The sequence below is a fragment of the Acanthaster planci genome, unplaced genomic scaffold (assembly GCF_054643075.1).
Source record: "Acanthaster planci isolate LZ-2023a unplaced genomic scaffold, COTS_SCS Contig77, whole genome shotgun sequence".
In the NCBI taxonomy this organism is placed as follows: domain Eukaryota; kingdom Metazoa; phylum Echinodermata; class Asteroidea; order Valvatida; family Acanthasteridae; genus Acanthaster; species Acanthaster planci.
The window spans coordinates 32,890-57,241 of record NW_028257699.1 but is presented as its reverse complement, the minus strand read 5'-3'; the positions used below and the strand labels follow the sequence as shown (position 1 = coordinate 57,241).

The 24,352-nt window shown below is 41.3% G+C and overlaps 1 protein-coding gene across 1 annotated transcript in view; it reads right to left on the bottom strand.

The window, feature by feature from the left end:
- Positions 1–24,352, bottom strand: part of LOC147795317 (low-density lipoprotein receptor-related protein 2-like) — a 60,147-nt gene that overhangs the window by 7,679 nt on the left and 28,116 nt on the right. Inside the window, 21 exon segments of the mRNA XM_087132080.1 lie at positions 38–523; positions 1,582–1,659; positions 1,662–1,697; positions 1,700–1,802; positions 1,999–2,115; positions 2,118–2,175; positions 2,562–2,690; positions 4,503–4,761; positions 5,075–5,206; positions 6,984–7,109; positions 8,066–8,185; positions 8,868–8,984; positions 9,236–9,355; positions 10,253–10,384; positions 11,743–11,874; positions 12,259–12,378; positions 13,268–13,393; positions 13,820–13,942; positions 15,036–15,152; positions 16,002–16,130; positions 17,275–17,403. Of these exon segments, the coding sequence (XP_086988206.1) occupies positions 38–523; positions 1,582–1,659; positions 1,662–1,697; positions 1,700–1,802; positions 1,999–2,115; positions 2,118–2,175; positions 2,562–2,690; positions 4,503–4,761; positions 5,075–5,206; positions 6,984–7,109; positions 8,066–8,185; positions 8,868–8,984; positions 9,236–9,355; positions 10,253–10,384; positions 11,743–11,874; positions 12,259–12,378; positions 13,268–13,393; positions 13,820–13,942; positions 15,036–15,152; positions 16,002–16,130; positions 17,275–17,403 (2,889 nt within the window).

Here is a 24,352-nt window from a genome sequence, read left to right as displayed (position 1 = left end):
TCTTTTAATTTTGAAATTCGTTTTGAGGGCAACGTACGACACACTTCAGCATTCTCATCCGAGCCATCTGGGCAGTTGTTTCTCTGATCACAGACTTGGTTGTGTAGGATGCAGTTGCCTGTGCTGCACCGGAACTCCCAGGCCTGACAGTGGGTCTGGTCGCACATGGGTTCATCCGACCCGTCCCCGCAGTCGTCCTCTCCGTTGCACAGCTGGAACCCAGCCACACACTGCAGGTTGTCACACTGGAAGTAGCCCAGATCGCAGTGCCGGACTGGACAGGAAGGCAGCTCATCTGAGCCATCAGGGCAGTCGGCCTCCGTGTCGCACTTCCAGCTGAGTGGGATGCAACCACTGTTGTCAGCACAGCGGTACTCCAGCACTGAGCAGTTGGCCAAGCAGTTCTGCCGATCGGTCGACAGGATGAAGTTGTCCGGGCAGGTGCAGGTGTAACCTCCTTCAGGGGCCAAGAGACAAAGATGAGAGCACCCGCCATTGTTTGATCCGCATGGGTTGACAAGACCTAGGTGATACAAAACAGAATGACGTTTGAAACTAGGTAACAGGTGTGAAATCCTTTTGTGTAGCACAGTGAACTGCTCCAATTACCTTACTCAATGTTAGAAATACAAATATTTGGTACAACCTTCACCAAAGTTACTCAGAAAGCACCGTGTATTCAGTACACTGGTGTTAACAAAGATTGTATAGCGCCGCTACACAGCGCAAGATGGATAAGTTGGCCCAAAAAGTGTTATCACCACGGGAGCCATTCAAGTGTAAACATTATTGCATACGCACAGGCATAGCGTGTGCTGCTCCTACACCTGTGCATTATCATGCACTGCGCAGGAGCAGTCCAACCCAAATGGCGCCCATGCAATAACAACGTTTTACGCCCATTCACGGTGAAGTTCCACATCTTGCGCCACTGTGCCACGCTATAAGATCTTTGATTAACAATGAGCAGCTACTGCATCACCAACTGTCGTAACCTGTCAGCAATGACTGTGGATGGTGGGTCACTTTCTGATACGCCATAACTTTTTATACTTCAATCTGTGGCGCAAGTGATGGTATATTCACATTGACATCACTTGGTCAAAAGTCCATCAAGAGTACCTGGTTTCATTTTGCAGTACAAACTGCTACAGTAGACTGGAACTGCCCAGAAGTCCCATGGGAAAGGTGTGGATAGAGCCCATAGACGATGTTATTTAAATTCAACATCAAGTAGGATGAGGACAAGGTTCAGCTTTAGAGGTGGGAGAAAAATGCCAGGTGCATATTCCTTAGAAAACTCACAAAAGTTCGGAAGGAACTGAAAATCAGATCCATATGTCTGCCAGGATGGCATTTGAACCTGGGTCACAGAGTTGGAAGGTGGGAAAAGTACCACTAGGTCTCACAACTGGTCCCTCCTCTTTGAAAATCATTCCCCTGGCAGTGTTGGCAGCAGCAGAAATGCTGAAATTGGTCCTGTTGCCGGGGTGAACAGGGTAAAACAGTAACACCATCCCAAGAAGCAGTACTGCTGGATAAGGTTACTTTATAAACAGCCATAATTATCATGAGACTCACTCTGATCCTGGCGGAGTGGATGGAGGACGTGAATGTCAAATGGTCGGTGTAGCACCTCTCTCATCATGGTCCTATTGGCCCCGTGGACTTGTTGGCCCGGAAGATGGCTCCATGGTCCAGTCTGTCCAGTAGATGTATTCCTCAAAAACCGACACAGCAAATGGGTGCGCCAGCTCCTCACCGGGGAGCTTGTGAACATAGGAGCCGTCCATATTGGAGAGCTAAAAAATGGACAAAGGTTTTGAGAGGACAATCCAGTCTGGATTGTGGAGACTTTGTAGGTCCCACAATGTTACGATGGTCCCAAAGCGGTGACAAAAGAGCTCAGAGTAGCCCACACAGCACTGCCTGCCATTCCTGCAGTCCATAAATGAACACATGATGCTATGACATAGAACACTTGGAAATTTCCCAAACTCACCCGATGTAGTTGAGATGGGCATCAGCCCCGTACAGCTTGTCACAAGCATAGCATACTGTGAGGCCGTTGGGCCAGACCAGTCCTTCGTTGATGATTCTCGTTGGATTACTTGCCGGTCCATTCCCATTCTGCCAATGTAGGCCCTCAAACCCCAGTCAGTCCAGTACAGGGACCTGAGGATTAGAAATAAATTTTTTTAATACCTTTGATCTATCTTGTTAGAGTGCTGTGGAACCTCGGTTCTGATATTTGACTGACGTGTGATGTTGTGAAGGTTCAAAACCCATAGCATCATGGTGCTTGTGTGCCACAGGCAGGACACCTTACTGGCGCATCTCTCTGTAAAGGAGTATAAATAGGTATCTTTGATGATAGAGAATAGATTGTACAGATCTCAGAAAATGGATCTAATGGCTTAATGTACAAGGGGAAATAATTGTAAGGTGGTCTTACAATGCTTGGTATAAATGCCTACATTAGCACTTTGACACTACCTTCGCATATTCCAGTGGGGAGTTCTTTAATTCTCACTGTTCTATGATGCGACAGCATGACTTACCCATTGCGGGGATCTACGGAAATGGCACGTGGATGTACCATGTCCTGAAAGACAAGTGTCTTCCTGAGTGTGCCGTCCAGCTCTGACACTTCCAGGACGTCACGAGCAGAATCCAGCCAATAGAGTTTCCTGTTGGTTACAAGAAAGAATAATTGAACTAATACAAGACTCACACACCAGTTTGATACTCTGCACTGTGGATTCAAATCTGCATTCAAACCAATCACTTTACCACAAGGCAGATCTGACTTAAGCAGAATCCAAAACTGACTCCCCTGAGTGATTTGAAAATTTTACTGTGGCTGACCTTGTGTCACACATCCCACTGTCTTTCAAACACTTTGTTTATTTTACAATGAGCTGGCTTTCAAGGCTTTGCCACAAGAGCAATATTTCCTGTGAGACTCCAACAGACGAGTTAGGGTCCTACAGATCAACCTCCACGCACCTGAGTTTACAAAGCCGATAGTATGGAATTCCATATCTGCCGTCGTGCGTCGCCCGTCGTTTTCTTTTTTTTTTTGTCATGATTGCGCAGTGGTATTTTTAACTTTGACCCTTGATCGTTTCACATGTACATGTCCTTGTTTGATCCATCCACCATGCCTGACTCTCATTTTAGCAATAGAACTAGAAGATGTACATGTATTCGTTTTTGCAGTTGCGCCAAATTCCAATTGAAAGAAGAAATAATATCCTGACATCGGTTAAATAATGTGTCTATGAAATAATACCAACAAAATAGACTTTTGTTAGGGTAGACTGTTTTTCGCGATAACTTAGTTACTCTAGACGTAACTTTACTCGTTAACAGCCTGACTTTAGGTCTATAGCCTATGTGATATTTCTGTCTGTCTCTGCACGATATCCCACAGAACGGAATGTAAATAATAAATTATTTACAATGTTTGATTCCTTAATAGTTTTCATAAGAGACGAACTGATTCAACATTATTTTGAGGGCGGGTATACCTATGATGAAATCTGCTGTATACTCCAAATTAGACATGACTTTTATTTGAAGGTTGGCTCACAGAAGTCTTTTAAACAGTAACGTTACTTGTTAGCCCCATAAATAATGCTGATGTGCTGGACAACCCGTTCTCATTGGTCTATCCACCATGGCATACACACCCACAAAAACCAACACGTCATATTTTCTGAAACTTAAATCAAGTGGTAATTGCCCCCTAACAATACATTTAATAAACAGTTTGTTATCCACAGCACGTCTAGTATTTCTGGATTTCAAGGTGAAATTGAGAGGACAAAATGGAATACCTGTATCGGTTGGTAGATTTCTTTCTGGAATTTGATGAAAACAAGTCGGCACATTTTTACAGTATGCAAATTTAAATAACACTGTGGATAAGTTGGCCGGAACATTTTTGCTGAAAATGTTTTTCCCCAAAAAACACTTGGTTGAATTCTCAGAGAGGTGATATTTTCTTGTCAAGGGGCAGGGGTAGTCTAGCATTATTGGCATCAATTATGGGACTAGTATATGCTTTGCAGGTGGGATTTGTACTTGCCTTATTCGGAACAGATCCTTAGAAGTGAATGGAATCATCACATTGTCATTTATTAAACCCCGGCTTTTGCAGGTCCTATGCAACCCATTTGATGGGCGACAAACGACGGACGACGGAAAATGGCATGTTTGGAACTGGTAAATGGCAGAATTGGGGTACAACAAAAAGCAAAATGCGACGGACGACGTGCGACGGCAGATATGGAATTCCACACGATAGGACTCACCAAAATGCATTGTCTGCTACTGCAAATAAACATTAGCACAATGTGATTTTCCAACTACAGAAAAAAAACATCCCTGAAAGTTAAATTGTCTGGCATGAACTGCTTAAATGGAGTCGACAATGCCCAGCAGATTCCATCATGGCTGCCTCTCTGAGGTAAAGGCCAGTCACTGATGACATGTACCTGCCAACCCAGTCCACTGCTAGCCCTTGTCCACTTCCCAAGGCATAGGGTACGATCACCTCTGCCTCAGTGCTGTTAAAGAACATGCGGTAGATCTTATCGGTGCCCGTGTCGAGGTAGTACAGCCGGTTCTCCTTCAGGTCGTAGTCCAGAGCAATGGCATTGAACAGACCGTCCTTGATTAGGTCATACTGCTGGCCATCCAGGCTCAACTTGCGGATGTAGTACCGGTTGCTGAAGATCAGGGAAGCATCCCCACCTTTGTAGGCACACAATAAAGACAACATTTCAGTGCCTTGAAATCTCGTGTTAAATGTTACATGGGCTCATGCCAACCTTGCAGGTAACAACTGGCAAAAAGATATATTTTGGGATTTTCTTGCCCTTGTGTATCACACATTTTTTACGTTTTTACATGCTCTTTTGGCCTTCCTTTCCGATAATTTTGGTTATCTCTACATTTGAATGACAGGTGCCTGAGGCTGAAACACTGGGTCGCAAGCCTGGAAGGACTGAAGTTCACTTCCTACGATTGGGACATAAAACCATGATGCAACTTGAGCCTGACCAACCTTGGGTGTGCTTGCACGTTCTCCCATCCCTCTCCTCATCGTAACCTTCAGCGCACTTGCAGAAGTAAGATCCGCGGGTGTTCTCGCACAACTGGCTGCAAACCCCTGGAATCTCGTTGCACTCATTGTTATCTGAAGCACAAAATAAACTGGTTTTTTTCAAAATCCTCATCAAACAAGCTGTTGAAACAGCATTCTTGATATCTTGCTGATGTTGCCATTCCCAAGTGGTTTTAGGATGTTTTAGATTCACAAGTAAAACAGGAGTCTGTTTGGGTCGTAACTTCAATGGTAGTGTTTTTCTTTGTTGAGAGGTAATCTTTGAGCAAAATCAGCAAATTCTTAACTAGTACAGAAATCTCCCTGGAGTGCAAACTGGTTGAAACTATATCACAGTAGTACACTGTAGAACACTCCATTGACAAGAAATAACACAACCTCTCAAACAGTTTATAAGAATATGTACTTTGAAGAGTCACACTTTAATTTGAAGAATGTCCTCTTATTTTCTGAGGCATGGATAAGAAATGGCAGTCAGGTTGGAGGAGTGGCTCTTTCCTCACCTTTCACCTCTGCCGCCTGGGTTCGACCCCTGACTCGGTCCACATCTGGACAATGCTTTCATTCCCTACCTGATTCTGTGGGATTTTAATTACCCCAAATATTCCTCTGGGATTTTCCTCCCACCTCTAAAACTGTATCTGCTTCTCACTGTCTCCTCTCTGCAGGCTTCTTCATCAGACTTAAGACCTATAGTGCCTGGGGCACTTTTTAGGAATCCTTAGTTTCACTGCTGGAAATACTTAATGATAAAAATAGTAAGAAATCTCCTTGAGGTCCATTTAATTCCTCGGAGCAATCCCTCGTGAAGATGAGCCAACAACTTGACTGTAACAGGATTTTTAACCTTTAACTTCAAGCACAATGAACCAGTGCTATACTAACTGGGCTACAAAGCCCCCTGTTCCTTTCATTTTTGCTCTTGACTTGAGAGTGAATGCCGACTACCACTGACAATAACAAATTGGACAGATTTTAATGATCCACTTTGTTGTGCAAATCCTTCCGCAAATATTGAATCCACATGACCAAATCGTTCCTACTTCACACATAATATTCTGTTCCCAAACTCATTGATATTCCAACCCCACTTCTTTTTGTCCGACATCAACAACTGTCTTTAAATCGGAATGACAGTTTGCAACAGCCACACATTCTGGCATTTTATAATTGACTGCACTACGTGAAATTAGAGACCAGATGATTCAGAATGAAACTCACTCTAACTTTGTCTTGTAACAGTTTGGAAAGAACTACTCTCAGTGGACACTAAAGTGCAATTTCAATCTATTTGAGTAAGTCAATCTCACACAAATTGGTTTTAAACTTAGTTTCAGTTGGTGGTAGTGAACTGTCACTCCAATAGGCTCTGTTCTTTTTACATCACAACGGTGTTTTTCCTACAAATGGCTGCTAAAACTATGGCTGGATACTGCATTACAAAAGGAAAAGAATAACGTTCAAAGTATCCCACACAGCTCGCAAAACACCAGATATCAAGACACATATTACTGAATACCACATGAATATACAATCCTCTTTAATTTAATAAGACGAACATTTTGAGCCAGACTTTGGCCTAACTCACAAAATTGTTGGCAAAATGAGGGGGGGGGGAGATCTCTAGAATGAATTTTTACTGTTATGAATTTAAAGAGAGGTGTGTTGAAAACAATCACGAGTGAAATGACAAGACAGCCAAGTAGCAAGACCTATGAAATGATAACAGAATACCTTCGTCACTGTACTAACTTTAGACAGGAAGTCTCGCAATTGTGATTGTGATAGCTGTGCTGATGAAGTCCTGACTGTACTACTAAGCGTGATCGCTCAAGTCAAGGTTTCTCACCTCGGCATGTCTTGCCGTTAGCTTCCAGTGTGTAGCCGGCCTGGCAGGAGCAGAAGTAGCCAGTGCGTGTGTCATTGCAGTAATGTTCGCACTGGTTGGCTTCCAAATTATCACACTCATTGATATCTGCAGGGTTAAACAAGGGTCAGTAGCAGGTTATGTATCTGTTTCGTATTTTCATCTTTGGAATTTCAGGTTGCCCTACAAACGATCAGAGAAAGAGAGATGGTACATTTGGTAGTGAGTGATTCCTCAAAATGCGGCATGTTCACATGGACACCAGGCATCCAGTGCAAATGGTGCCCGAGTGTTGCCCTTGCCTCTCTCTGTGTGTCAACTGTGAGGGGGTTGGTGTTTTGTGAGCTTAAAGGCTTGGAATGGAGTGGCCAAGAGAGGACTTGCCAATGTAATGATCACAATGATGTCATGCTAGTTCATAAATGGAAACAATGCTTCAATCTTCTTATTATCATTAACTAACTGGCTTAAAATGCTTGGACTTTATATTGCATTTGCATGGAGGGGAGCTTTTTTCCCCTTAACCACTTGCTGCTGGGTGTAATTTGAAGTTGCATGATGTAAAACTGGGTGATTTTAAAGATTTTCCATTTTCAAAGTCCTTCAAAAAATCATAACTTCATTTACTGGTCATTGACAACCACATGAATAACTTCCTGGTGGCTACTCTAATTTGACAGACAACATCTATTGACCCCTGAGTACTTCAGCCAGGCCTGCCGCCTTTGTGCGGTGTTACGTAATTTTCTTTTGTTCCCGAAACTGGCATAGTGCGCTACTGGCATCTTTTCAACAGGGGCCAGATTATCGTGCAGCAGTATTGTATCGCTCATCACTGGAGCGCTTTTGTCCCTGGTGGTAATCCGCTCAAGCTGAATGCCACAACAGTGGTATAATCTCTCAAAACAATGACGGATTTCTTCCACTGTTGACAACTAAAAAATGTTGGCAATTCCCAGGAGCTCGGTCTTTTGTTCCAAGTATGGTCTTTTATTACAAGGCCCAGCTCTTTTGTCAGACATACTTAAAACAGGGCTCCCCGGCAGCATATGCTTAATATTTACCACAGTGCATTTCATCGGACATGTCCGTGCAGTCATTTGTCTTGTCGCACACAAGACTATCGAGGATGCAGTTGCCATTCAAACATTCGAAATATCCATCCTGGCACGGGGGTGGTGTAGCTGTTGGGGAAGAGGCCAAAGCACATGTTGATTGTGGTGTTAAAATGGAGCATCAAAGCAACCAACTAAAGCAGAAACGACCAAATGAGTGAAAAAAACGATGTCACTTTTATCACAAACTAATGTAACATGTAACAGTCATTTGGGTCTCACAAACTGACATATGGTTCTGTGCTTGCCTTGTAAACAGTGACAAGTCATACAATAATTGTGGTTTTCACAAACTGACATGCTTGCATGTAACCGATATACCTTTTGGGGAAAAAATCTTTAATGAATGGCTTGACATGAATTTACCACATCCATAATACCTGTTTACAAAGCAAATGCAATGCTCAGTCAGGTATGGTTCCTGAAAACCAAAACTATGCGATTCTGGATTTTATTGTCCACACATTCTGGTATAATGATATTCATGGTTAGTACACAGTAATGCTGAAAAAGTTATGATTTCACTGTTTTGTGATGTCCTCTAATTCGACACATTAAACCCAACTACATCCTTGATCAAGAACAATTTGGGAAAAAAACAAGTCCGACCCTTCTTACTCCCATCACACAAACTGCAATGTAAAAATTGAATGGGTGCACTGGAATAACATATGGGATGGAAAAACCACTGAGAAGCTCTAACTGAATCTGCAAACTGGCACTAAATTGGTGCTTGGTTGAGGAAACTTACCACAGTTCTGTTCGTCGGAGTAATCTCGACAGTCATTGTCGGTGTCGCATTGCCAGGAGGCTGGGATGCATCGACCGTTCCTGCACGTAAACTCAGAGGAACTGCACGTTCTGTAGTCTGCAACCAAAATAAAACAAAAAAATTACCCACAATGCCATCGGGGTTACTGTGCACAGTGCCCTCGCTTGATTAGGTACTTCTTATTGCATCAATCTGTACTGAAGATAAAACTACACTAAAATGGGGCAGGGGGTAGTTCACAGCCATGTCCATAATCTGAAAACGGGTGGTTGCTGGAAGCACAAAAAAGCCCCAAAAAGCCCCCTCCCCAAAAAACCCTGAAACCCAGGAAAAATGTTTGAGCTTACCACAATGGCCGCCCTCGTCACTTTGATCACCGCAATCATTGTCATGATCACAGAACCAGGACTGTGGAATGCACAGTCCATTGTCACAGGCGAATTGGTCAACATCACAAGTGGTTCTTGCTGAGAACAGAGGAAGCAGAAGACATCCTGATGGTTCTTGTGTTGGGGAAAACCTTAATGCTAAACATGCCATGCTCACAACTAGTGGTCCAAATATTCAGGGTGTGCATGAGAGCCATTAGTCCGGTGCTTTTGTTCCACAGCCCTGAATACACATTAGTAGACCACTGTGCTATTCCAGTAACAAAAGCAGTTACCAAAAAGATGGCTGTCAGGTACAACCTCTATTGTTATGTTGGGCAGCCACAAGATTCTAACAGCAATGGTGCTTCAAATGAGGTGAAGTGCAAAATGTAGAAACATAGGGACCTTTTGTATTTGGGCAATTTAACTTTGTTTGAATGACTAAGAGTATTTAAAAAAATTGGATTCACAGTCATCTTTCTAAGTGTCTTTATGCTCATCACCTTCTTGCAACACAAAAATAAAAGTTGAGAAAAACTGCCAATGACTAAAGCAGAAAAATGTGTCTGGTTAGATTACGAAAACACCCCTTAGCTTGGGCAAAATTAAGGTTATAGAGAAAATTTTCCCATGTGTAACGTGTCAAAATAAAAAAATATGTAAACTGCACACACGCTGAGGGATAAATAAGCCACACGTGAGAATGAGGCTTGTGTTGATGATGAAGATGAGAGACTTTAATTCAATGCTGTCATTCTTACAAAAAGATTTGTACAAATGTACATATATATATTTGTAAAGTACACGTAGTATACTTAATAGATATATGTACATGGTGAATTGGTTTTTGAGCACATTTTAATGGGCTCTGGGTGCAATAAGCGAGATACCTTTGTACCCCAACCTATGGATTGACAGAAAACAAGGTACTGCCATAGATGAGGGGCAGACAAGACATAAACAGGTCAATGATGGTGCAATGCCGCCACTTACTGCAGTTGTCTTCATCGTCTGCATGCTCACAGTCACTCAGTCCATCACACAGCCACTGCATGGGGATGCAGCGGTTGCGATTGGGCCGGTTCTGTCGGCAGGTGTAGAAGTCTTCGGAGCACTGGTGTTCATCTGCAAAGCAATTAGAGCTGTGGCAATTATTCCAATATTTGGATATTTGATCGATCGCAAGTAGTCCAATATGATATTCAATATCCAATACTGGAAGATGAGAACCAACAAAGTAAAATGGGAAAAACAAATTGATTATTTAGTTACAAAACTGCATTCTGGAACCACATTCTGAGGTGTTATGAGTGAATTTAAAGGAGCTGAACAAATTATGCCCACCCACAAGGCCAAAGTTACATTTCCCTGAAGTTTTTTCTTTTGTGTAATAATGTGTATATTATGTTTCTGCTTTTTGTGAGAATTTAGTACTTCCAAATATCGGAAATATTCCATGGAATGGAAAATTATTTAAACATTCCATTATTCAAACTCACTAAACCTCATATGTAACATCATTCAGATAGGAAATGACCAGCATTTGGACTGCTTGGTGATTCCCTGTCTGAATGGTATTGCATTTTGAATAAGTGAATATTCAGCTATTGAGGACTTGCAGAAAATATTTTGGGGCAAAAAACATCGCTTTTTTAAAAAGGCAGATAAGTCAACTGATGCTTTACCTACTGACTAAAGACAATCATGTGTACAGTATCTACAAAATTTTTCTTGTAACAACCAATACATCTAGAAGAAGTATAAATAATTTCTATAATATTATTTGTGGTTCGTGATTTGTGTCAACAGGTAAACTGCTTTATCAATTTATGATTTTGAAGAAAGTTGCAAGATACAAATTATAAAAGGATAGCTTGTTTTGGGCAAAGGAGATTAACACTTACTTTGCTCCCAAAGCTAAGGAGATCACTTGGAATATGTTCTATTCGAATAGAAACAAGTAGAAAAGAAATCCAAACCCAACCCTCTCTCCTAAGATAAGACTCCTGAAAAGCTTCGGAAGCAAAATCTTTTCAGGTCCAGTCAGCCTAACGCTACAATGAGAATCATTCACAAGAGACAACTGGTGCATACCAGCAAAGTAGAACACTCATGCATTCAATTTACTTAGGCTCTAGGAGGACACTGAAACCTTACCCATCTCTTAGCAAGCATGTTTAAGGGGCCTTTCCAATGACAAGCTTTCAGCGTGTGTCGTTGTCATTATGCCCAAGTCATGGAGAGCGAGTGTCCATTTACATGTACGTGAGGGAAATGCAGTAAACGGATGTACATGTATACAGAAAAGACATATTCAGTGTACAGGTATATGGAAAGACGCAGTTACAAAATTCTAATTTCCATAAAACCGTTGCTTTCAATGAAAGCCAACTGTCAGCTTCATTTGAACCCTCTTCCACTGTCCCCTCCCCTTTCCACACCAACCCAACCAAGCCCTATCCCCAACCCCTCTCCATTCATACCGCAGTTGTGGCGTTCGTCTTCGTCCGACCCATCTCCACAGTCATTGTCTGAGTCGCAGATCCAAGTACTGTGGATGCAGTTCTTATTGTCGCAGGTAAAATAGTTGGCTGCACAAGTGAAATCCACAGAGTCTGTTGGAACAAAACATTTCTGAATTCAAAAAGAGGAGACTGCTTGACAGGGGGCAGAGACAGAGTAAGTCCTGAAATACAGGGCAGTTGGCACTGTGCCCGAGTAATAGATAAGGACCGTAAGACCCATCGTTATGTTGAATACATCTATACAATGGCTGAGGATCAAAATTAACATCAAAGACTATTTAGCCTATGCATACATTCAAATGTACACAGCTTTAATAAGCAGGTGTAAATGTGAAGTCTTGTGACTATTTTTGCAAAGCTTGTAGGGCCTAGGAAGTACTGGCGCCTCAGGGCCTACAACAAACTGGGTTCTGTATATGGGACATGCGTGCTGCATAATTCTGCCTTCCACTCGGGATGGCTACCAGTACTTACTACAATAAGCTCCCTCATCAGAGCCATCCAGACAGTCTAAATCATCATCGCACAGCCACAGGCCCGAGATGCACTGGCCTGAGTCACACCTATGACCATTTTCCGTGCAGTCTTGTTGCTCTGTCAGTATCAACAATAATTGATATTTGCATTTCACATTATACTGTCTTGGACCATCAATGTGTAAACATCCCAAACTTCAGGGTTTTTCAAGGCATTTGCTGTTGATTACATCACACAAGCAGCATAAAGCCAGGGTTTGGCAAAACAGAAAATGGGTGGACATCCAAACAGATCTACTTCAGTGAACATTTAAAGTGTTTCAAGCCCGTTCTTAACCACTTGCCGCCAGGGAGCCCTGTTTTGGGCAGGTATTCTTTATACATAGCCGGGGTCTGTGAAATTGGACAAAGGGAACTGGATCTTGTAACAAAAGCCCTTATTCGTAACAAAAGACCAGGCTGCTGGGAATTACCAACATTTTTCACTGTCAATAGTGGAGAAAATCCAGAATTTTTTGAAACAGTTTACCATTGTTTGGGGCATTCAGTGCAAGCGGATTACCACCAGAGACAAAAGTGTTCCACTATCGAAGCGATGAGCCACACAGTACCCCTGCGTGCTAATCTGGCCCCTATTGAAAAGAAGTCAGCAGCACACTGTGCCAGTTTCGAAAACAAAAGAAAGTTGCGTAACACCGCGCATTCTGGGCTCTTTTTAACAAGGTGGCAGGCCTGGCTGAAATACTCCAGCGTCAATAGATGTTGTCTGTCAGATTAGAGTAGAAACCAGACAGTCCTTCGTGTGGGTGTAAGTGTTAATGTGAAGAGAGGAGATTTATGACAATTTTCAACCATGATGCATGATAGAGGGATGCACTCAAACCATTTTTCAATGGTTCCTTGCCATGTTGAAGAAACAGTTGCTGAGTACCAGCTGCAAGGGTTCTATAAATGAAATCCCAGCTCAATATTTTTTTGTTTGCACACATGAACAGATCTTAACTTACGGCAATAGAGCGGGTTTTCATCAGAATTATCTAAGCAGTCGTTATCCCCGTCACAGCGCCAGTACGGATGAATACATATGTGGTTATTGGGGCAACTTACAAAGCCAGGCCTGCAGGTGACCTCAGCTGAAAAAAAGAAAGAAAATGGGGGATGGGGTTAATCACACTCTTCTGATATTGTTTAATACATGAGGAATTGGCAATTTTAATGAATGAACTGTCACCAATTTCACCCTTGTGTACACAATACAACAATTAATTTTGGAAAACATGACCTAATTGTGGCCAATTTGTGACTTGTTGGTTCCTTTTTGTTGTTTACTGCATGTGTAAAAAAGTGTGATGTCATTATGTATCAGGTCCATTGGATGGCACAAAACACAAAAAATTGACCGGCCAACATTCGTCAAACATCTGTGTATTGCAATTGGCCTCCACTTTAATAACAAACCAGGCACAAGAGTGGGTACAAGAAAATAAAGAGCAAAGCCAGCAATATGAACAACAAATTTGGTGGGAGACACTGAACAGGGTAACCTCGTGCATACTTACGGCAGTTTCGTTCATCCGTGTGATTGCCATCCCGACAGTCGTCATACTCGTCACACAGATAGCTCAGCGGGATGCAGCGGGCGTTGGGGCAAGTGTACTCGTCAACCCCACATGTCGGGAAGGCTGCAGAGACAACAAACGGTCCAGGAAAAGTGACCAAAAAAAAAAAGCAATGAGAACCACTCACACTACATATAGGTACCCAACCAAGGGGATACCAAAGAGGGCAATTATAAGGCTGTCTACACTGAATAAGGATTGAGTTTAAGAATAGCCAGTCTGTGTTCTTGGGGCCTGATTTTCAGAAACATGCACATGTAATGAATTCGGACATGACTGTTTTCCACAGGAAACCTGCAACCTTGCACAGCAGAGAATTATTTGTTTCTGTATCTGTACAGTTAGTGGTTTTCCTTTTGCATGAGGGCTTAGACATGTGGATACTAAACTTGTCTTTCATCATTTGCATGCCTGCACTGACGTATTTAAATTCTCCGTCCCTTGCCATTGCGCACGTACATGTACTTGGAGCACCTTGCCTAGTCACTTGGCTAATAATCTGATATGCGCCCCTCTTCATCAGTTTTTGAGTGAGCTGAAGGACCACTTTGCTGGCGAGGCTCTTTTTAAACCCACTGCCATATTTATATCTCAGTGATGATTATTTTTATTTATTGTTGCACTCTTTCTTGCCTTGCCTTTCTATTCGGGTCTTGGGAGACATACGCCTTTTGGCAACAGTTTGTTTTTAAACGTTTATGTTCTCCTGGGCAGCCCGCTGTGTCTTGTGATTGTGTTGTTGTATGTTTAATTGCCCAAATAATTATTATTATTAGCTCTTCATTCTTACTGTTAACCCCTTCACTCTGGGAGTCATCAACAGCCGCGGCTTTGTCTGATGATTAGTGCATACCACACATACATTCTATTTATCATCCATCTGCGGTTTCAATGAGGCCTGCTGCTGGACAGAGCTTAGCATACTGGGCATACCAAAGCCCGGTAGTCACAGTCAAAAGAATCTTGGTGTTAAGGGGTTAAGATGAGTGATTTGAAATCTAATTTACTGATGTTGTTGGGGGTCTGTGCCATGGAAACTTGACTTCACCGGCAATGGAAAGGTTTCTCGGCAACATTTCAGCTTTACAGCATTAGTGCTCTTTTTCTCTGAAGACAATGCACCTTAATTGTGAGCTGTGGCAGAATCGTGACTTACGGCAGTCATTTTCATCCGAGTTATCTCTGCAATCGTTGTCAAAGTCGCAACGGTAGGAAGATGGGACACAGCGTCCATTATTGCACTGGAATTCTGATGACTCACAAGTATGATCAACTGCCAACCAAAGCGAAAATAGAAATTGTAAGTGAAGCAGTTTCACACTCCAGCTTCCTCAAGTGCTTCCTTCTACAAATTTATACTATAACTTTTAAAGTGTGACTTAATGCATTCTTCGAATTGCTTCACTGGCATGTGTATGTAAACACTGCACTAAATCACTACCCTGCCAAAGAAAACGGCTTTGTCGGAATCTTGTGTCCGGAGCTGTGGCTAGATCTTCACCTCTGGCAAATGTGTAGAAATGTGCTGCCCACACTCATATCTGTATGCTCTGGAAATCTGACAAGTGGCAGCTGATACTTTAGCATACAACATGCACTAATGCGAAGAAATGATGTGACAAAGCAAACGAAATGCACACTGAATTGATGTCCAAAGCCTGACAAGATTAACCAGCATAGCACGGAAGATAACTGCCAAGGGTCCATTTTACGATATAGATAAAATGTGACACGCTCTTGTGAAACTGGACAACTGGAGCTATTAGAAGAGACTGGCAGAGTTGTGAATTCTCTTTACTGTGCTGTGTCCCCTGAAGAAATGTGTACCTCATTTTAAAAATTCCACATTTTTTATTTCTCAGATGATGCAATCTCTACTAACACTGAGAAACAGTATTTAGGCTTTCATCAGAAGTGAAACATTTTCACATCAAATCGTTATCTTTTGCATTCCAAACACAATCTTTAAAAAGGGGGAAAGAACACTGTAGTGATTTTTCCTTTTGTGGTCTTGTGTCTTTTAAATTCCTGTTTTGTCTTTTAGTTTTATAAGTTGTCCAGTTCTGACATTTGAAAATGGTTTACACACATTAAGAAAGAAATTGTTCCTGGCACAACTTACAGCAGAAATAAGGTGCTTCGTCTGATAAATCTCCACAGTCATTGTCCAAGTCACAAGCCCAGCTGATGGGAATACAGGACCCATCAGCACAGGTGAACTCAGTCGTTCCACTACAAGTTGCATTGGTAGCTAGGGGAGGAAGTCAAGTCACTCAAATCGTGAGCTTGGATTTGAGGATACAACAATAATATTGAGGACCACAATGGAAAGAAGCTTTTTTCCCTTAGATTCTGGGTGTTATCAGTGACAATGCCTCGGATTCACATTGTATCTTGTCTTGTTTACTCCCGATCTCAGCTTGCTTTTATCTTGGTCTCTAAATGTGCTACTTGGTTTTACTTGTCTATGTATCCTTGGAGATTGTCAAAGAAAACTAACAAATTCATTTGTGCCCTATTCCTAGTTTTATAGAACGTTCTAATCGACCCACATGACCTGACATATCAAAGACAGCCATATCATGGACGATATTTATGTGTACATGTAGGTAGTGGGCAAGTATTCAAAGTATGACAAAAAACATGGAACCAGCACCCAACACTGGATCAGCATGATATTGGCAACTGTACATGGCATGAGTCCTGACCATTATACCCCTTTGACAAAGAATTCTCAGTTACTGAGTCCAAAGCAACCTCACTGTTTAGTTTACGATATATACCATGTCTATTGCTGATCAAATGCTTGCAGGCTATGGTGGCTGATCTCAAGGAAACTGTGCGGTCAAAAGGAATGTTGACATCTTTTGTTCAGAACCCTTGCACAGGACCGTCTGGAATACATTTTTAAAATTTGGACTGCTTGGAACTCTAAAAGCAGAATCAAGCCCTGTGTAAAGTAATGGAGTGCAGAGTTTACATGTACATGTACCTTCTCTAATCCCATGGAATCTCCCCTACCCCGACATCCCTCCTGGACAGATACAGGAAGACCGAGGATGGTTTAATAGCACAGGAGAGATTAGGAGGATGAAGAGAAAATCCACAAACTTCCAGCACACAGGTTGGAATAATAACAATAAAATATTGAAGCTTTTCTAGGCTTTTAACAGCTAACGAGGCAGTTCTCTCTAAAATGGCTATAATTACAAAAATTCTACAAATGACTGTTGGCCTTCTAATAATCCCAAATTCTGGGGGTAAAAAATCCAGAGATCTGGAAACAATCCTGAGAAATCACAAAATCCTCAGGGCAGGGATGGTGGACACAAATGGTTCAGGTTGAAGGACACTTGATTCTGAAAAGACAGTGCAAAGGCCATGGCGATACTTACGCACACAGACACGCCCATCATTGCCAATTATGAGGTCATCTGGGCACGTGCAGCGCACACTTCCATCCACTGTCCCCATGCAGCCATGGCTGCAACCTCCATTCTGGACGTTACAGGGAGTGCTGGTGCCTGTACAGACAATAAAAAAAATGGAACCCAAATAGCATCATATCAAACTTCCAAACTCTACAATTTTGGAATACTGGGAGGTTCCAGTGCCAGCTGCACAAATACATTTTTTACATCACTGCATCAAGAAAATGAAAATATCAGCTTATTCCAGTGAAAAAGTGCTTTTCAACAATTCACAGAACCACATTTGTTTTTGGAAGGCACTTGCTCTGACTGTTGTAGCAAACATCACTTCTTGGCGATGAGGTAGATTGCTGCAAAATATAAGATCAGGGTATAAAGTAGTTCAAATGATTCCCAGCAAGCGGTGCTTGGCTGAATACATACATGGACCCAAACCCCTAGGAGCTATGCAAAATCATACTGAAATCAAAGGATTTGGGACTGTTAGGGCTATCAGTTGGCCACTGTATCAGTTGTCAAAAGTCAACATTTTTGGCCCCAATACCAACTGCAGTGGTTGAAAACCATCATCTATCCTGAGTTAAGGTAAACGCACATGCCTTACAAGTTTTAATTTTGTTGGTGACATTCTTTAGACTCGGATGCCTCCTATGTCCTGCTTAAATCTAGTGCACTGCGAGTTTAATGGCATTTTTTAACCAAATTGGGGTTACAAAACCATAAATATTCAATCCTTAAAAAGTATCGCGACCCTATGGTCATTCAAAAGTTCTTCTGTAGACACACAATACATGCACATCTATTCCTATCCACACTGCCAACTCTCCCCCTCAAAAGCACTTTCCATTTCCCTTCAAACTAGCCATGCCTGACTGCCAAGCAACTAGTAACAAAGATACATCCTTGAACTTTTCCTACAAGTGTCACTACACATGTGGTATCAAACCCTAGAGCTGGCAAAAGTACATGTACCAGAAATAAACCAGAAAGTAGGCATGGATACCCCCACCCCTGTGGCAAAAAAGTCTGGCTACACAACTCTAAGTTTGGTACACCCAAACTCAGTGGATCAAATCAGCAAACTTCCTCTGTACGGTGCATGCACACACACGAGGGGAAAAAATGAAAGAAAAAATGACAACGGCGATAAATCTGCTGTGAAATTGGTTTGGAAAGGATATGCAGGGAAGCCAGGTGCAATAGCAGGCTGAACTTTAATGCTAAACTAGAACTTTTTTTGTGGGCCCACAAGTCATGATTTTCGCAGCCAACTACAGCTCAGGGCAGCGGGTTAGCGTAGCGGTTCTTTCCTCGCTTTGCACCATTGAGGCCCGGGTTCGAGTCCCAGTTTGGCCCAGGCTTTAAGTGCATTTGGTTTCCAGTCCATATTCGCTCTAATAGGTTTTCTCCAGGTCCTCCAGTTTCCTCCTGCCTCTAAAACTGGACTTTCTTCCTAACTCCCTAATGTGATGCTGCTAATACCGGTTATAAATAAACATATGCATTGTAGTTATTGGTGCCAATAGCCTGAGTAGCTGAAAGCACCATAAAAAACCAAACAACTACAGCTCTGCCTCTGCAGCTCTTCTAAAATTTTGCATTCACCTCAATGCAGCGATCTTTGGTTTGAAATTCTTACTAGAAGTTTAAAACTTAATTTCTCAGGTTAAGGGGAAGGGGGCTAAAACTCCACAGAACTTCATTTCAAAAGTAGGCAGATTTCTTTCATCACTAGTTTTAATGCTCTTAAAAGTTCCATGCTATTTGTGCATGTGACACTGTTGCACTGCTCCTGAATATTACAAAATCTAATCCAGAAATCAATTATGCCACCAATATTCAAGGGCACATGTAATATATCACCCCCTTTAATCTGCTTTACAAAATACAGGTTACTATAACACCCCTGTTGTGAAAATTCTTTTTTTTAAGGTTTAAAAAACCCAGAGAATTCAGACTAAAATTTACTCACACCATGAACACTTTTTCAACCCAGATGTTTGATGATGGTTCTTGAGTGCTCCTTTTTATTTTTGTGACAAGTAATCCTCTATCAAAAAACCTCCTTCAAAGAGAGAGGGGGAAAACATTTCAGGGACCAGGACGGGTCCAGACAGTGTCATCACTTTTCCTAAGTTGTGGGAACTCTTCATGACTGGATCCACGTGACTACCATGCCTATCCACAGCATCAATTTTGTACACGTATATACATGTATCTTAGAATACCCTACATTTGCACATACAATTATTCAATCATCGAACATTCTGTCATAAATCTCTTCAAACGAAATTATGCATTGATGTTAATTTACTATCGATGATTTTTTAATCACTGGCTTTATTCTTGTAAAGTTATGTGCAAATTAAAAGCTTTTCCAGTGAGTATTTGGAAAAATATCAACAGAGTGTAAAGTTTTACTGTATGGACAAATATAGAGAGCCGGTTTACATTGTCTACTAAACTGATAAATGATCACTCTGCACAAACGATTGGCGATGGACGTACAGTATGTAACTGATGACGACTTTGATCACCTTTTGGTAACTATTGAGGACGTTACCAAATATGCAGAAGCTGGAAAAAAATGTGCACCTTAGTTTGATATTTTTGTTGACGAAGGGTGCAGATCTCAGCACTATTTTTTAAACCTTTTCAGAAATACACAGAGAAAGAAAAGTTTTATGGTACCCAGATCAGAGGCAAATTATGATTTATTTGAAAGAATAAAATTTATGCCTCACTCTAATTTGAAATTAAATTTCAAAGTTAGTTGTTGGAAGTTGCGATCTGGTGAATAACAAGATTTTTTTTCTCAAACCACATCATCAAACTAAAGCCATACATACAAACCAAATTGTCTTTAATTCAAGAGACACCAACAGGCAGATTTTTCAGAAGTAGGGCACTACTGATACCCCATAAAATGAAGTTTGCGTAAGTGACATCCAGTTTCTTCAAAATATTATTCCATCTGTAAGTTTTGAGTCAAAGTTTCAACAAGAAAAAGTGAAGTCATAAAAAAATTTGGTTCAGAACAAATGTTGATCAAAGTGTGCAAATAATGAGCTTGTGGATAACCCTATTTCTGGCCCCTCGACTCAAGGTCTTCACTAAAACCAGGTCTGAATGATCTGTTTGGTTAAGGCCAGTCGTTATGCTTATGCTTCAAAGAGTTTCAGGTATATGTGAACTTTCAAGCACTGAATATCAATTCATTGTAAAAAAAAAAATTGAAAAACTTGTTTTTACAGAGTATCAACTATGACAATAAATGTGCATGCATCAGTTGGCAACAAGTGAATAAACAGGCACGGGCTAATTGAGGGCCTATCTGGCAGAAAATATGAGTGAAATCAAATCAGTCTCACTGAAAACAACCCTGTTAATCGGGGGTACTTTTTACATACCCTTGTGCAAGGGATGAAAAAATTTACAAGAGAAGTTAATAAATTTGCATTAATTCTTCATAGTACCATTGACTCTCATTATAACAAAGTTGCAGGGACCAGACAAATTACTTTGTTATGAGCATGACTCAACTGAAATCTTGTGCCAAGTGCATGCATACAACGGATCTGCAAGAAAGTCAAATATGGGCTGGGACTGAATTATTGCATGGGAAAAGTTCATGGATCAGTTGCTCAGGTGAAGTGCTCGTGCATAGCATAGCCAAAAATATGCTACATGTATGTGCACATGCACTTCACACGATTAGATAAGTTTCCCTTGCTCTTTAAATTTGGATGGAACTGAATATGTCTATGTATGGTAAAACAATGTAACATGGGTATTTTGCCTCTGGAACACATTTGTTAACTTCCAATACCAAGGGGAGCCAAACTTGACAATCTACCCACAAACCATGTTGAAATGTCACTGTGTGTAAATCCTGTACTACAAAATGTTATTAGAAATTGAGTTACTGAAAAATTTGTTTGTTCAGAATAATCAGCTGGTAATCGGCAATACTGAGGACTACGTATTTGTGCCTGATAATCAGCGGTTTCTGCTCACTAAAAAGTGCCCATGACTAAAATAATCTTGACTCTCTCCAGGACAAGGTGATACAAGTCATTCTCTGCCTTTCTGTGCAATGGCCTGCTCAAAGTTGAGACCGTGATATTTTTCAAAGAATTCCAATTGTTTTTATAAACAAAAATATTTGAAAGGCACATGTTGGTTGCCATGGAGTCTTTGAAGTCCAAGTCTGTATTAGACTCAACTGTTGTAAAGCCTATTATCGAGGAACTCCATGAAACTAAGGAACCATGGAACGAAGAAATATATATAAAAAAATCCCCAGAACTGAATGGACTGTTGATCTCTGCTAAATTCCAATGAAAGCTTACACTGTGGGTCATTTGTGGGATATCATATACCAGTGTTGTAGTGTTGTAGGTCTCGGGACCTTGTCTCGGTCTCGAGATCATCTCCAGACCTTTTTTTGCAGTCTCGGTCTTGCCCTGTCAAAGTCTCAGTCTTGGGAGGGCTGGTCTCGGAAGCCATAGTCTCGGTTCTCCCCCTCGAGACCAGTCGAGACCATAACAAAATGCGCATCTACCTACCATGCATGCACGCAGTTGCAAAAGGCAAAATTACCTCTGTTTGAGTCAAATCTGCAACCACTGATTTAAATACAGCACAGTAATGTTCAGATTTCTTGCAATAAACGATGAAATCAATGCTGGAATGAAGACTAGTCAATGCAGCATGATGCAAGCTTGTCCCCAAGTTGTTACTTTATTTCCAATCCAGAGTAGCCATGCTGCTTGACACCATGGAGATGAGGTTTTGAGTAGCAGAATTCGCACACTGGACTGGTTCCTATTCCCTACGTAGTCTCCTGCTGAACATAGGGCCAGGACGGGAACCAGTATGTTTGTGTGCACACGCTATAAATTGTGTGCATGTGTGAAAGTGCTTTCATTCCGTCTTGTATGTGGTACGTGTTGTTTTAGCAGTTTTGTTATGGTACATCTTTTTTGGATATTTGTTTTTCAGTATTTTGCTTACAAAAAACAGTCTAAGGATATTTGCTTTAATGTTCACGTCATATCATTTGGGACACTCGGGTTGAAAATGACCAGACCAGGGTAAAAATAGAGCAGTATCACTGATAAAAGAACTGAGACATTCTTTAACAAATATTTGACCTATTTGCGAGTGTGTATTTATGCTAATGTTTTTTATTTCCTTAGTGCTGAATTGTACTGCCATATGTTTGTCCCTATTGACCTTTTGGTAAAAACTAAATGTTGGTCTGTGGTTGGTCATGGTCTCGGTCTCTGTCATGGTCTCAGTGTTGGTCTTGACCTGCAAAAGTCTTGGTCTTTATGCCTTGGTCTTGGTCTCAGTCTTGTATGCCTTGGTCTCTGTCTCAGGCATCAAGGTCTCGGATACAACACTGTCATATACATGTACATGTACTTTTTTTCAGAGCGGGCTACACTTACAATAGTTATACCTCAGCATACTGAACACAGGAAAGATTGTGATGTGGAACTTTGACACCACAACACAGCACAAGTCTCGGTGGGGGAGTATTAAGCTTTGCTTCACCTGGGCCACTGTTGTTAATCATGCCAGTTGTCTAATATCATCTAATTAATGCCGTGCAGTACATGTATGTGAATGTGTGGTTTCAACATCTGGACCCGCCACTTCTCTTTTCCCCTTCCACTTCTTTTTCAGTGGAGGGAACATATTGGAATGTGCATACAAAGTCAGAGGGAGACTCAATTCTTTTCTCCAACATAACGTTGGCAGTTTTGCACATAAATCACAAGATTTAGACGATTCCACTGATAGGGGTGCAAGGTGAAAGCACTGTAATCCCCAAGTTGAAAATCTTAGATCGTAGGTCATAAACCATTGTGCATGTTGTATGAATAAAAACTGCATTCAAAAGAAGGACTGAGGGCCAGAACTTTATTCAGTGGTTTCTGGCACAGATTGGTACAAGAAATGATTCAGTTGTTGACAATGTCTGTGCCAAATACATTTGCTAGAAATGAGATCTGACCCAGCCCCTGAAACCACATTGGTTGGTGATTCAGCAATCTACATCATCTGAGTGGCCCATTCATGTATGTTGTAGGTTAAAACTAAAATTAAGTTGACCCCACATCAGAGGTCGCAAGAATGAGGCACAAGCCAGTAGCAGTACATCTCCCACTGTTGTGTGAGTGAGCAAAATGAGGCAGTGCTGGGACCAACACATTCTATGCAGGTGGACGTAGAGGACAAGTAACAAGTATGTCATCCACATACACTGCTTGATTTTTTTTAAACAATAATTACAAGTTCTGCTTTGGCAGCAGATCTTGAATTATCACTGTCTCTACAAAGTAAGTGTTCATTCAATTAGTAAATATGTACATATAGCCTGTACCATCAATACTCAAAGAATAAATCATCAAATTTATCAACTCTGTTCCTGCTCTTTTCCACAAGTTAAATCTGGTTTTCTCTCCCATACAAAAAAAAGACAAATTCTGAAAATCTACTCAAGTATGAATCAAAGCTTATCATCACAACTACTTAAGTTTCTTTTAAATCGAAAAAAATGGACTACGTACTTAAAGTAATTCCGGCTGAGTTCACACATGAATAATTCTGTGGACCTATTTTGTTGAGGGCTGGGTCACCGAGGTTCAAGTGTGTAATTCCATGAAGGTGGGTTGGACTCTGAACAAAATTATCCACAGGAGAACAAACAGATGCTAAGATTAACTTTACCATGGTAGAAATTGGATTTGGAAATTGAATACCCCTGCTTTGAAGTAAGTTGATCCTGGTTAATTAATGCAAACTGTACATATACATGTACATTGTGCTGTAACATGCGCAGTGAAGTATTGAGGCTCTGAACTCCTGGCCTGTTCTAAAGACACTCCTGCTTTCTTTGATGCTAATTAAACCCAAAGTAAAGATAACTTGTAATATTCACCAATCACTTATCTTACACAAACACATTGCTAATAAAGTTCAACCTTGAAGAAATTCCAGAGTGGGATCTGCTCAAATCCTTGAAAATCTA